The sequence below is a fragment of the Anthonomus grandis genome, chromosome 14, assembly GCF_022605725.1.
Source record: "Anthonomus grandis grandis chromosome 14, icAntGran1.3, whole genome shotgun sequence".
NCBI classification, from domain to species: Eukaryota; Metazoa; Arthropoda; class Insecta; order Coleoptera; family Curculionidae; genus Anthonomus; species Anthonomus grandis.
This window is the reverse complement of record NC_065559.1, coordinates 6,647,355-6,663,054: the sequence shown is the minus strand read 5'-3', so window position 1 is coordinate 6,663,054 and position 15,700 is coordinate 6,647,355. Positions and strand designations below refer to the sequence as shown.

The window sequence follows — 15,700 nt, the reverse complement described above, 5'->3', positions numbered from 1 at the left end:
CTTTTAATACTGGATAATGCTTCAGCTCACAGACCAGCCATGATGGTAATATTCAAGTCATGTTTTTTCCACCTAACTGCACTGCCCTGGTTCAGCCGATGGACCAGAATGTGATTCAAGGTATAAAAGTCATATATCGAAAAAGGCTGCTGCAAGAGGTACTTGCAAGATGATGAAAACATTGCGCAATGTTTAAAGAATGTGTCGCTAAAGGATGCTGCGCTTGCATTAGCCGAATCTTGAAGGCAAGTGCCTAAAAAACTGGTGTCAACTTTTTTCCGCCAAGGACATGGATGAATGAGATGAAGAAGATTTGATACCCCTGCATGCTTTACGAGGAGAAATGTGATTCTATTTTATCAGATGAAGGATCTGATCTAGTGGAGTTAGTGAACAAAGTGAATTGTGCTGATAATCCGATAGATAAAACAGAAGTTGAAAAATGAGGTGATCACAAGGAAACTTTGGATATAGAGATATTAGAGAAAATCAGAAACCTGATGACGAGGATGAACCTATACAGAAAATGTCCAGCAAAGAAGCGGTGATATCATTTGATAAGTGTCTACATCGGGCGGAAGAAAATTAATTGCTACTGCATGAAATGATCCTTCTAAGAAGAATTCGACAGAAGGCTGTTGACCTAAGCATCAAAAAATCTGTTCAAAGAACTCTGGACAATTTTATTCAAAGAAAATATTAAGAGGCAATGAAGTATGTTTATATTATGTATGCAGTTAACTGGTTTCTTTAAAAATCGTAATTATTTTTCTTGTTAGATAAATTTTTACTGAATCTTTTGTTTGATTTCCTGTTAAGTTTATTTTTATTTTGAAATATGCATTTATGTCTGCACTTAAATAAAGGTTTTTACATCCATTATATACAAATATGTTTTATGGTGAGAGTGCATTTATATGGTGAAGGAAGTTATCTATAAACCGAACGTGTTCGGATTATCCATACATTACTGTATAGTGTAAGTAAATGTCACTAGTTGTTAATTAGTCTTAATTCAATTAATATGAATAAATAATCAGAATATAGAAAAAGTAACACTGCGCAAATATCAAGGCTGGAACAAGAAGGAATATACATATATTCCTTCGAGTCCAATATACGAATTGCTATATCTGGTCGGTAATTTCAAAGTAGTGATCAGTAAATCTTGGATTATGAAGGCAAAGATGGTCAATAAAATAGAGGCCTTTGAGATTTGGACTTACCGACTCCCACTGAGAAAATCTTCTACCGACAGGGTAACAAATGAAGAAATATAGAAAAGAGTTCATAGGAACAAAGAATTATTTGCAAGTATTTAACAAAGAAAAACGGCTTATCTTGTTCACATCTTCAGACACGACAAATACCAGTTGCTACAACTGGAGAGGAACATAAAAGGAAGAAAGGAAATTCGGAGAAAACAGTTCAGTGAGCAAAGAACATCAGAAACAGTGTACCGGACTAAGGACGATAGAAGAGATTGTCAGCATGGCAAGAGAGAGAAATCAAACCAAAAATTTAGTCGCCAATATCCATTGAGTGGATTGATTGAATAATCTTAAGTCATTGTGTTTGTGTGAATGTGTGTAATAAATAATTATGTTATAAGTGAGAGAAAGAGAATTTAGGTTTTTTCATATTTTATTATATAGACTCGCACTTGCTTTAAGAATTCTATTATATTCTTTTCAAAAATATGTTTTATGGTGAGATTGTAGTCATTGCAAAAACGGCATATTGGTTGATTTTCTTTCTTTAAGATATATTCATGAGTGGTTTTCGTGTGGCTTATCAGAATTCTAAAAATAATTGATTGGTCTTTTCTGTTTAAATTTACATCTAGGTAAGGCGAAGGTTGTATTTTGATTATCTCAAGAAGCTTATGATGTGTCGGTTTCGTCTAAATCTAGTTTGAGTTGAGTTAAATTTTGTATTTTATTATTTATTTTCAGTAGTATCATCAGTAGTTTCATCTGTAGTAAAAGGTTTTTGATAATCTAGAGCAAATACCAGTTGGATTTTTTGCCATGTTATCAGCTGTTTTATTCCCGTCTATACCTATGTGACTGGGAATCCAGATAAAACTAATATTTCTATTGCATTTGATTATGTCATTTTGAATATTTATGAATGCTGGTTGTTAATACAACATGTAATGAGCTAAGAGAGTCTGTAGCAATTAAGAATTCATTGAAAGATGATGTATTTATGAAAGTAATTGCTTCTTCAATAGCATGTAATTCTGCTGTAAGTATAATGCTATTTAAATTTATTTCACAACTTTGTGAAAAATGTTTTGGGGAAAAAGCTGAGCTGGTATGTGAATTTGTCTTTGATCCGTCTGTGAAAATTATGATGTGGTCAGAGTAATTATTCTTATAATAATGGTGTAAAACTAATTTCTTATAATTTAGTTAGATATAAGTTTATACCTATATATAGAGATATCCAGGGTGGAAAGTTATAGTTGGTATGATGGCTTACTTCAGGGAGTTTTATATTATACATTTTGAGTGATTTCGTTAGTATTATGTTAGGTGGAATAGTTTGATTGCTTCAAATGTATAAGTCTTCTGGTATTTATGTTTGAAAACATTTTTTATTTAATGAATGATTTGGTTGACACCATAGTTTAATTGAATATTTTAGGAGTGGTTGTGTGACTAGTTGGGAAGGTTCCAGTACACACTCCAAGGCATAGATTTTGTATTGGATTTATTGTATTACCATATGATTTCCTTGCAAATGTATAAACTATACTTCCATAGTCTATTTTTGGTCTAATAATGGTAGTGTATATTTTTAGGACGGTTTTGTAATCACCCTCCCATTTTGAGTTTCCTAAAATCTTTAATCCATTTATATCAGTAGTGCACTTAATTTTTATGTGTTTAAAATGGTCTTTCCAGGACGTTTTATTGTCTAAACTTAATCCTAGTGATATTACATTTGTTACAATTTGTTTAATATTACATTTGGAATTTCGGAATTTTGTATTTCAATAATGTTTGTCTTAGGGCAGTTTCTTTCTTTACAGAAATGCACTAGTCCATATTTATAAAAAAAGCGAAGGAAAAGGTCTCGCTTCTGCAAAGTCCCGGCATCTTAGAGCCTGCATCTTAAAATTTGTGCATTTCATTTAATAAAATCTATTTGTAAGGGCTTCTTTATGTGATCTTTGGCTGATTAGTCGCAGTATTGTGTTAGTTATGGCTAATGTGGTGCATTTATGTACAAGAAAATACTACAAACCAAGACGCACACCTTGCGAGTCAGATTTCAAGACGTTGTTTAGATTTGAGGAGGAAAATGTGGTGTGGTTGGCAAATTACTTTCTTGGCATGGATTTCGAATCTCGTGGAGCAGCCCAGTCACCTGTGCAAAAAATGAAAATATTTCTGCGGTATTGTGCGAACCCTGGATTTCAGAGCGGAATAGCTGAAGAATTGGGATGTTCGCAACCCACAGTGTCCAGAATATTTCATGACGTGCTAGAGCGAATTGTAAAACAAGCCGGCAAATTTATCAGGTTCCCAAATACAGAAAATCGAATTATGCAGGCCAAAGAGAAATGGTTGACCAGGTTCCGTTTTCCCACAGCTATTGGAGTTATCGCTGCACTCATATTCATCTTGATGGAAAACTAGCCCAATTTGAAGACGAATATGTAAATCGAAAAGGTTTTGCCAGTATTAATGTACAGGTTACATGCGATCAGAATTCTGTTATAACTAGTATAGATGCAAGTTGGCCTGGATCAGTCCATGATGCTCGTATATGCAAAAATTCGGCAGTGTGTGAAATCATGAAAAAGACAAGAAACACTATTCTTCTAGGAGACAGTGGGTATGGTATAATGTCCATGTCTTATGACTCCTTACACCGACCCCCACGAGGAATATCAGAGAGTCTTTAACAGGCTGCTTACATCAGAGCGAGTTGTGATTGAGCATGGATGCAGATTAAAACTGACCAGTATTCCAAAAGGTATAATTGCGTGTGCTGTGTTGCATAATATAGATAAGCAATTAAGAGATGAAGATTTTCAAGAAAATGACGAAGAAGAAGAACAGGACTTGCCATTTATAGAGAATGAAATTGTAGATGCTATTCGCGCACAAGGACAAAGGCGGCGAGAGGAATTAGCTCGTCTTATTACCAATAACAATATAGCTGTATAATTAGGATTAAAACTATCATGTAATGTATATATGTCGTTTACTTCAAACGTACAAAGATGTATTTACTTACACGTTTGAACTGGAAAAAAACGTTTAATTATTTTTTTTGTTATAAATGATACATATTGCATATACGTCTATTTTTACAAGTTTTGGTAAATATTATCTCCAACAACAACATACTCTTGCGGGGCTTTTTCGTTTCATGCCTCGTTTAAATTTTTTAGCTTGGCAGAGTAATATTGTTGTTGGAGACGAGCAACTTTCAGTTGTTCAACTAAAACTAATCGTTGAAGCTGGATTGTCGTTAACTGCCTCGTCTCGTCAGACTCTTGTTTGCCCGAAGCAAAGGTAGGCTTCGGAGGAATTTTTTTTGCAGCAACCTCTTCAACCGATGTGTAGGATCGCTTTTTGTTAGCTACTACTTGAGGCATAATCATCTGATAAGCATCATTTTCCATAATGTCATCCTTTGAAGTAGGTAAAGAAGGTTGACTTGCCACGCCAATTGCAAGAGCCCCTAATAAAAATATACATGCATGATAAGTACCTACAAGGTAATAATAAAGACCTGAATCTATTTCTCACCTGATACCCGACTTAGTACAGGATTTATGTCCGCATCTATAGCATTTAACATAACTTTATCCCAGGACAAAAGACGAATGGGCTTGTTCCCTATTTTATTTTTGTCAGTTTTATTTTTCAGTCGCGTTTTCATATTGTTCACTTTCCTATCGTTAAGTATTCCTTAACGATACCAGTTAATGCAGCAGTTTTCTTTTTTTTCATCGCTGGAACTTGAGATTTCTCGAGAATCTCCGGAAATGCTTGGACTTTTTCAGCGATAAACATCATCCCGTTAGGGGCATCTTCGGTAACTTCCTGTTCACTATCGGTGTCAGACATTTTAAATATTGTATTCACTTTAAAATAGCTGCACAAATAAGTTAGATGGATCTTCTTTACATCAATTTGACGTGCGAACTGCTTTTGATTATGAAACAAATAAGATCAACCCCATCAGTTACAGACCACATACGCGTTGACTGCACGCTGCAAGTCATGTCTTGTCGAAATCGCTAATCTCTGTACCTTTTACTTTATTTTCCCGAAGCATTTGCTTGCAAGGAAGAGGTAGAGATTATGAATACGAATTAGAGCAAAACCTTTTACTTCTACCTTTTGCTTGTACCTTTTACTTCAAAGTAAATGCTTCAGTTTTATAAATACGGGCTTTTTTGAAATTTTCGTTGACATATTTGGCTATCTGAAGATGAGTGATATATTACTATGTCATCAGCAAATAGTCTGCAATTTATTTATGGAGCAATAGCTGATCTTATAGTGTTTATAGCTATTATAAATAAGGTTGGGCTGAGTACAGATCCTTGAGGATTTTCTAGTATAAATTTTGAAGAGAGGGTATTTTCAATTCTTACGCAGCAGGTTCTGTTTGTCAATGATTTTTTTAGTTGAAGTTTGGTAGATGACCTCTTATTCCCCAAGAAAATAGAGCTTTAATAATATTGTATTTCCACGTGGTGTCGAACGCCCGAGTTAGGTCAAGAAAAGTAGCAAGAAGGTGATTTTTCTTAGCAAAGTTTCCATATAAATCTACAGTAAACCCCAATTGTAGATTTTCCCTTGCGAAAACTAAATTGACATTACAAGTACCACATCAATCTAAAATTTACTATTCTTTCCAAAATTTTACTTAAATGGTGTATGGGTTATAGGTCGGTAGCTTTCTATATTGGTATGTGGTTTCGCGGGTTTCACAATTGGAATTAGAGTCGAATGTTTCCATGGATCAGGGAAGAAATCTGTGGACCAGTTGTAATTGTAGTGCTTCTTAGTTGTTTTTGTTCTTCATGTCTTGCTTATGTTATAAGTGCCTAATAAATTAACTGACTATGTTTGCATATCGAGTCTTTATAAACCCTACAATACTGAAGCACAGTTCTGTAAAACTCTTGTGCAAAGCATACTAGTTATTTGAGTTCCAAATTATTTACTCTAACAAAACAGGTTTTTATAGAGCATAATAGTCAGTCACAAATTCTAGACATATAGACTAGTTTCATTAATGTAAATAACTTACAGCATTTCAGACCTCTATTAACTCTTACAGATTTAACCTTCATCAAACTGTCAACACTTAAACACTGCTACACTAGTGAATATAGATTTTTATTGCTTCAAATTTCAAATTTTTAGGAGCTATTGTGGAAATTCTCAACGGAACATCCTTCATTGCAATGAGATCTATAGCATCAAAGTTGGTACCCTCAGATGAATTAGGTACACCTCCATGTACAATTATTAATGGTTAGAAATCAATTGCGTTTATTTTAGGGAAACTTAATTCGCTGTTTGGTGCTTGTGAAGCTCTGATGCCCCTTCTGTATGGACCAATGTATAGTGCCACCTACGCGGCCACCATAAACACTATGCCTGGCGCCTTCTTTATTCTTGGTGGTATTTTAACAATACCTGCTGTTATTATATTTGGGTAAGAATAAGTATTAAGAAAATCTGGTATATATAAGGTAAAATTTTCTTCCTATTTTGATTTACCTGATTGGTTCTTAAGACAAATCAATATTGATGCAAAAATTGTTCCCTGAGTTCCAAAAATCAAAGATTTACCTTACTTTGGTTTGAACTCAGCAGATTTTATGAAAAACGTTCAAAAAAAGGTGGAATAACTGACTATGAGCAACTAAAAAATATGTAATCTCTTCTAATTGCTGGATTAATTTAAGAAATCTTGCTACTGGAATCTACTCAATTAGTTTTAATATATCTTTCATTGATTCTGATGTAATTCTAAATATCATTTAGGTGGTTCTACTTAGAACACAAAAAAGACGCCAAATCAGCCAGCAACGAAGCAGACAAAGAAATCGGCCCTGTCGAAGAGCCACCGATTCCAGAAGCGGCAGTTTTCGCCATTGCTCCCAAACAAGTTCAAATGGGCACCCCGGTATTAAGCAGCTTTCGAAAGAATATTGAAAACGGTGGCGGAATTATTAATAAAGCCTTTATAAATGATATCAAGGAAAGCGAAAAAAGGTACTGACATGTACCTACGATAACTTAAACAAGAGAGATTTTATTTTAATTTATTTTTTTATATATATATTATAAGATAATTTGTCAACCGATCAGAAAGCTCGTGGGGTTAACTTGTATCCATCAAGGTTATAACATATTGGATTTTATCTGTTCACACGAATGCGTTGTAATAACGTAACTGAGATCAACCAATCGACTAGTGATGAGGTTAAGGTACATACATCTTGGAAGGTTATCATGAAGAGAGGGTGCGTATTCATCGATACGTTGAAAGCACGTGACTAAGATTAATCAGTTGGTGGAATTAGCTAATGCCGGTGAAAGTTATATCTTTTGAGCTCTCACTCTATCCACAAGGGTTTGTGATCATCAATACCTTGTAAGCACATAACAAAGATGAACCAAAAGGAGTTTATTAGTTTTAAATTCTTTATATACATTTCTATTCTTCTACAAAAGTCCAGGACCACGGTCAATTGGATTACAGCCAATTAATGGCTGAGGATCAATTTATATCTATTAAGAATATCACGTAAAGAAGTTGTTTATTGTATTATAATTTAGATCACCTTATCATACTGATAAGATTAACTGAAATCTTTAAAGTGAAGCGTGATCATCAATGCATCGATTAACCAGTCAAACTGCTCGTATGATTAACTAATGTACCTCTAAGTTATTCTACTTTTAGTTCACTCCTTCTATCATTTGATCCATTTACAGGGGTTAATGATCACGAGTACCTTTTAAGCACGTGACTAAGATAAGGCAATCAGATTGCTGGTGCGATTAACTTGCATCCGTTTAAGTTATCAAAGTTATATTAAGAGGAGTTGATAAGTTGTAAATTCTTTCTATACATTTCTATCAGTCGACAAAAGGCCATGATAACGGTTAGGTTATAGTGGGCCAATCAATGGCTGGTGGGGTAAGCTTGCATCAATCAAAATTATTACTTATAGAAGTTAGTTAATCTGTTAACGCATCTGTAATAATGATGGATACGTTATAATCACATACCTAAGATCAACCAATCAGCCTACTGGTGAGAATAACTTAAATCTTTAAAGGTTATCATGAAGAGTGATCATCAATGCTGGTAGGATTAACTAATGCCCGTCAAAGTTATCATGATGAGAAGTAAGTTAATATTAACTTCTCTCCATCTTTTCTATCTTTTGATCAATCCACAAGGGTTTGTAATCACAAATACCTTGATGAACCAAGATGAAGCAATCAAATTTTTCTTGCATCCATCAATTCATGACCATGAATTTCTTATAATCTCATGACTAAATTCGTCCAATCAGAGTGTTCCTAGAATTGACGTATATCCGATATGCTTATCGTGGAATAAAGTTAGGCAAACCTAAATTCTTTCCATTGTTTCTATCTTTGTCTATCCGTCTATCAGGATACGTGATCACGGATAAGCACGTGGTTAAGATCAACTGACCCTATAGCAGACTTATGGGAGTCTTCCTTAGTGCTTCAATGGCTTACGAAGTGGACTTCTACGAGGTATGACAATTAAGTAATGAGACTGATTCCATAAAAATCGTTTATTCAAAAAATATTCTACAACTTTGCCATTTCCTTCAAAGTAGTCCCCTTGGGCAGCTATACAACGATTCCAGCGCATTTTCCACGCTTCGTAACAGTTCTGGAACGCTTCGACGGGGATGCCCGCCAGTACTCACACGGCCGCTTGGATGTCCGTAATCGATTCAAAATGGATACCTTTGACCACCGATTTTGTTCTAGGGAACAAAAAAAAAGTCATAGGGTGACATATCGGGCGAATAAGGTGGTTGCTGCAACACGGCGATCCCTTTCGAGGCCAAATACTGGGACACGCTGAGGGCGATATGGCACGGCGCGTTGTCATCCCAAAATCGTCGGTTAAAATTTGTCTTACTGTCTCACGGTTCATACCTAGTTCGGAGGCTAACATTCGGGCTGTTAACCGCCGATTTTCAAGGATTACTCGACCGGTCTCCCTCGTCTTCCACGCTTTCTCGCCCCTCCATAAACTCTTTATGTCATCGAAACACCTGGGCACGACTAAGAGCACTATCACCTTTGCACCTTATGCACTTTTACAATTTTAGTGTACGTTTCCGAAGCTATTTCGACCAATCTGGCGCAAAATTTTATTGCGACGCGTTGCTCTAGATTTCGTTTTTGCATTTTCGTGACAAGCACCACCAACACACGTCCACTCAACACGACACAGAAGGCGAACTAAACAAGCTAGAGCGATAGTCATTGTATCAATGGAGAGGGAAGGGATGCCGGGGAAGGGGAATGGAATGTTAAGGTCGCAGGTTTACCACAAGCGTGGCAACAAAATCAGTCTCATTACTTAATTGTCACCTCGTATTATGTTGTGTTTATTAAAATTTCAATAATCAATTAGTCTTAATTTTTGTAGCTGTGGGAAAATTAAAAATTAATGAAAAATTTATACTATCACCTTCTGGAACTGAGTATTGAAGTAACTTCCAGTACCTTGGTGAAGCACTTGGTTACTAGCAGTTAGTGTACTAAAAGATTCAAGTCCAAGGCTTTTCAGGACATATATTATGTCGTGGCTAATAAAAAATTCTCATTGAACACTCTAATTAAAGTAAATTTAGTATTAATTAAGTGCCACTAATTTACAAGTGCGTCTTCCAAGTAATCCTCTTCTAAATCCAAATTGCAATCAACTGGTACAGCTTTTATCGTAACAATTGAGTATATAATTTTCCAGAATCCTACGTCTTTATATCAACTGCATATTTTAATTTACTTTATTGCATTCGATGCAAAACTCTCAAGCTATGTTGATGAGCTATAGTTCTCTCTGTTTTTTCTTTCTTTCTTTGGTGTGATTACGATAAGCCAATCAAATTGCTTGAGCAATTAGCATCCATCAAAGTATCACTAGGAAACTTTCAACCTATTTATTCGGTTTCTATGCATTTGGTCTTGTGATCATGAATGCCTTGTACGCTCATTCAATCAGTCAGATTGCTCGTAGGGTTGACCTGTATGCATCAAGGTTATTATGTAGAAAAATTTGGTAAATTTAGATTCTTTCTATCTTCTTCTGTCCATCTACAAGGGTATACATATCACAGATACGTTGTAAGCACTTGATGAAAATCAACTCACTATACAGCAGAATAGTGGGGGTCTTCCTTAAGAAGTGAAAGTCTAAAATGTCGTGATCATTACAATTAGTACAACAGTGAACTGGCCTTAATTATGGTAGTTGTGAAAAAAATTAACATTTGAATGAGAAATTTGCTTTGGAGCTGAATATTGCACTGAAACCCAATCTCTTGGTGAAGCAGTTATTGTTAATAGGGTACTAAAAAGTTCAAGTTCGAAGCTTTCCCTAATGAAAGATTCAGGATGAATATTGTGTTATGAATGATTCCAAAAATTGTCATAGAATAACCCATTTAAGATAAATTAAGCATTAATTAAGTGCCACTAATTTGCAAATGACCAGTCCAACTTATCCTCTTCTAAATCTAAATTTCAATCAATGTAGTTGAGTTTCCATCGTAACAATTATGTAAATCGTTTGTATAATCGTAAGCTGCATCTAAATCCATGAAGTCTTGATCTGTTATATTGTACCGGATAGAAAATTCTAAAGAAGTGTTGTTGAGCTGTAGCATTAGTACGAGGTACAGGAGTCATGTTTAATCTGACACCAGGTGTTGGAAATCAGAAGTGGAAACCATAGTAGTGTGTTCTTGTGGCTAATTCAAGATTTGAATATATGAAAACTATCTTGAACAAATGTATTTTATTGCTTAGCACAATAATTTACTGGGTAATATCTTGAGTGGCAGGTACTAAATAGATCCACTTCTTCTGAATCAGAGGATTTACAACTGCTCTTCTCTTCATCTGGTAGATGGTTCTTTGAATAAGTTGTATTGAATTAGGCACTTAAATAAAACTAAGAAACTGTGACTACGTCATGTGACATGCTTTTCTTGACTCTTTTTGAGTTGTAGGTACTTTTAAAGCTGCTACTACCGGTGGATGCTTAAAAACTTTAAAAAAGCCGATTTAGGGATACAACTAGATTTGCAAAGATGAACAGGAAACGGTTAAAAAAATGCATTATTTGTTATAAATCAAAATACAATGAAATAGAATATAGTTTGAAACCTTATGCTTTGGTCAAAATTTTAGTTCCTTATATAACAAACCGTACTGCTCCCCGAAAAATATGCCCATAAATTTATCCGGGATGTCTAAAATGGTCGTTGGTACGTAAATGTAAATATAGTTTTAAAAAATAGCGAATATTAGTAATATATTAATTGCTTATTGTTAAGATTGATATTACTTTTATAAGTATGTTTTGGCGCCTATGGTGTTCATCTTTTGTGATAGTAGACGAGATTTTAGAATTATTAACTATTATATGTATTGAAAATTAGAAGTTAGGTAATAAAATAGCATAAATTTTATTGTGAAAGCGTTCTTTTTTGTTTTATTTCCTCTATATTTCAACACAGTCTCACATTGAAGGATCCTTAACTGAGTGTCACCTGACGGTTTTTTTTTACCCCTAACCCCCTTTTTTTATCGGCAGTTAAATCATGTCATGTTACATTTTTAAAGACTACCCCGTTGTACCATATACTGACATTTCGCCGGACCCCTTTCTTCCCACGAAGTTTTAAGGTAATCCATATAACGTATAAACTCTCTCTAACTATACCTTACTACTGATTCATTCCTGTTCCATGATATTGTAACGTAACTCATGAACACACCCTTTAGAACACACTCTTTTGTCATTTGACGTACAAGAGTGTGTTCTCGGAGTAAATATGTTACAGAAAGGAGTGTGTTCCTGAGTTACGTTACAGTTGGTACCATAAGTGACGTGAGTAGACGCCTTTAACCAGAAGTCACTCCAAGGGGAAGACCGGGAAATTAATGAAGCTTCTATTAAAGAAGTTTGTCAAACAGAGAGAAGAGCAAGAAGAACGAAATAGAAAACAAAAAGAAAAAGAGACACCTAAAGAAGATCTGAAGATGAAACAGAAACAACTAATAACCAAAGCAATATTTGTCGAAAAATTGAGGCAAGTACAAAATAAGATGCAAGAACTAGAGATGAGGGGCACCTCCCTCTTTATCTTGATCCTAGAATGCAAACAGTGATAAAAGTAAAGACACCACAATTCGACGGTAAAACAGCATAAAGTACCTAGAATTCTACGTCAATCAAGTCGAGGCTGCTGCCAGGAAAAATGCTAGAAAAGAGGCTTCAGAAATATTAAAAATGGTTCTATCTGAGGATCAACTTAATTTTGAAGAACTGTTGCCTACTTTAATATGGCAAGGTCTATCTACAACAAGTGCAATTGAAACAACCTGATGAAGGTCGATGTTGCTCGATTAGTAAATCAGGCTTATCCGTCCGCCCTAACGGAGTATTGACGGAGTTTGAGATCAATATACTAACCAGGTCCTATGGATAGCTACCCATAAAAGTATTTCAGAAGCTTTAGCTTATTGACTGGAGTGTAAGACAGCTTTTCAAGCAATTAGAAAGCTGACCTGGATAAGACGCATCAGAACTTCGGAGAATGATCTAGAAGAGGCTTGAGTCATTTTTGGCTAGAAAACCTGAGAGATCATTCTGATGTTGGAATTGTAATGTAGGAAGAGCATCTTAAACGTCAATGCCTTAAGCCTTTGGCAGACCCAAAGAACCAGTTAAACTTTCACTAGTCATCTTTATGAGGCGCAAGCTGGCTGTTAAGCTCGATGTGTAAGAATAAACTAGCTTCTACATCCTTGAAAGAGCTTCGTAGTACTGCAAAACATATGTGGCCATAGTGTATACAGGATTAAGTTATACCATCGTCAAGCAAGTATTAATCACCAGCATCAAATTTAATCCTTGAGTCAGCTAATGGAAAAAGGATCCCGATTATTGGAGAACAGATAGCTAAAGTAACTATTGACTTTAGATGCCAGCAATTTATATAAAGCTAAAAAAAATGTAAAGTACTAGGAGTTTCAGTAAAAGTTGTGATCCAAATGAGGCCCTCAGCAAAGATGAATTACTAGAAACTAGACATTATAGGTCAAAATATTAAACTGAACATAAGTATGTTCGTCGTCTATAAGCCTCTTGGAGGAGTGTGGTGGCATCATGTAGTAAGTCCTTTAATCGTTTGCCTCCAGGATTCTCTATCTTCGGCGTAGTGGCTCTCTCCTTTTTTTCATTTGGTCTACTCATCACGACGGTGAACGTCCTCTTGGTCTTTATCCATTTGGTTTTCCTTCTATGATCAATAGCTCCATTGTTTCATCCTCTAATCTCTTGGTACTATGTCCAAAGTATTTTTAATACTGCTGGTTGACATAAGTAGATAGTCTGATTTTGATTCGCAGTTGTCTCAGAATTGACTCGTTGATGCGGTATGCTATCCATGGAATTCGGAGCATTCTTCTATAGCATCACATTTCTAGATCGTCAATTCTGCAAAGGTCTGCCATTGTCATTACCTTACTATAAAAAAAATGACAGTTTGCATAGGCTTGATTTTGGTGTTAATTGTGATGGAAGTGTCTTCCTAGATACGAGTGAGTTTCGTTGTTGAGTTTTCGTTCACTTGCTACGCAACGACACGACTACAGCGACTTACAAATGTCGCTGGTTGTCTTTGAATTTATAGTCCATATCATCTGCTGTGTTTATCTTGCTTCTGCATTATAATGAGTTCATGCTCGTCTTTTGCTGTTATTAGGGTATCACCCGCGTACCGTAGATTGGTAATTTTTTTACAGCCAACAGCAATGCCACCCTTCCACTCTTCATGAATCTCCCTAATAATGCATTCACTATATAGAGGGTGATTCATTAAGAATGGGCAATCTCTGAAATAGAGATACTACACACCAAAATATGGCGATTGAGCTTAACATGTCTTATACAAATGTTGCAGGTTTACGAGATACGGAGTATTTAAAGTTGGAATTTTCGTTTGAAATTTATAATTTAATAAATTTGTGATAATAATTTTGTGATTTTAAGCAGTATCGTCTTGAACTTGATTTTATGTGTTTTGACATGAAAATTACGAATTTTGTGGTGAATTACAACATATCTTTTTTGCCTAATCAGTTATGGAATACGTATTTCGGAAAATCCAGATCTCAGTACTCGTCAGTTTAGTACGGCAACAAGAATAAGCCAATTATCTATCTGGAGAATTTTAAAAAAAGAGAATATCACTATACTCCTGTCCAAAATTTGTTACTTTAAGATGTACCAGTTCGCCTACAGTTTGCTCAATGTATGCTAGATAAACCATCCAAAAACCAGAAATTCCTTAATGACCTTCTTTTCACTGATGAGGCGACGTTTACTAGACGAGGTGCTTTTAACTGGAAAAGCAATCATTTGTGACTCCGAAAATCCACATGCTTTTAAGGAACGACATTTTCAGCACGAATTCAAGGTAAATATTTGATGTGGTGTTATATCTGGTTGTTTTATTGGTCCTTTTGAACTTCCTTCTAATATGAACGGCCCCTCTATTTAAACTTCCATGAACAACAGTTAAACCCACTACTAGAAGATGTACCACTAGCAATAAGGCGAAATATGTGGTTTATGCAAGGCGGTCTGCCAGTACGGCGATACCTGAATGAACATTTTCCTCACCGGTGGATTGGGCGTGGCAGTGAATTTCTTTGGCCCCCTAGAAGTCCAGACTTAAACCCTCTAGACTTCTCAATATGGTCACATATGAAGGACATGGTTTACAAAGATACAATTAATTCCATCGAAGAATTACGACAGAAAATTCAAGAAGCTGCTAATATTATCAAAAATAATCGACAAATATGATTTAATATTTAAAGATCTTTAAGGAGACGCCTTACAAATTGTATTGAAGTAGAAGGCGGGGCATTTTGAGCATTTACTTTGAAGTTTTCTTTTAATATTGTTAATGATTGTTATTTGTTGTCTGTACTGTTGTTACCCAGCATTGTACTAATTAAAAAAAATAAATTTCTATTAAGCCAATGTAATAGAGGTGGCTTAAGATTTTTTACGTTGAATGTTTAAAATGCAAATAACTTAAAAACTGATCGAGTTACATGAAATAAACGAGAATACCTTTTTTTATTTAAAATTGAACTGCCTTTTAGATTTTCCAGTCGTTTTAGCCATAACTGATTAGGCAAAAAAAATATGTTGTAATAATGCTTAATAAACGTTTAAATAATGCTAAATTCACCATAAAATTCATAATTTTTATGTTAAAACACATAAAATTGCCAATTTGCAAGACGATACTACTTAAGATACACAAAATTTTTAAGAAATTTCAAATGAAAATTCCAACTTTAAATATCCTGTATCTCGTAAACTTGCAACATTTGTATAAGAC

The 15,700-nt window shown here is 35.0% G+C and overlaps 1 protein-coding gene across 2 annotated transcripts in view; it reads left to right on the top strand.

Annotated features, from left to right (window-relative positions):
* The window catches only part of LOC126744790 (proton-coupled folate transporter-like), a 74,335-nt gene extending 62,576 nt beyond the window's left edge, over positions 1 to 11,759 (top strand). For both annotated transcript variants that reach the window (XM_050452347.1, XM_050452348.1), the window contains 3 exons: positions 6,405 to 6,488; positions 6,543 to 6,699; positions 7,032 to 11,759. In XM_050452347.1, the coding sequence (XP_050308304.1) occupies positions 6,405 to 6,488; positions 6,543 to 6,699; positions 7,032 to 7,269 (479 nt within the window). In that variant the 3' untranslated portion in view covers positions 7,270 to 11,759. The remainder of the gene's footprint in view (positions 1 to 6,404; positions 6,489 to 6,542; positions 6,700 to 7,031) is intronic.
* The last annotated feature ends 3,941 nt before the right edge of the window (positions 11,760 to 15,700 follow it).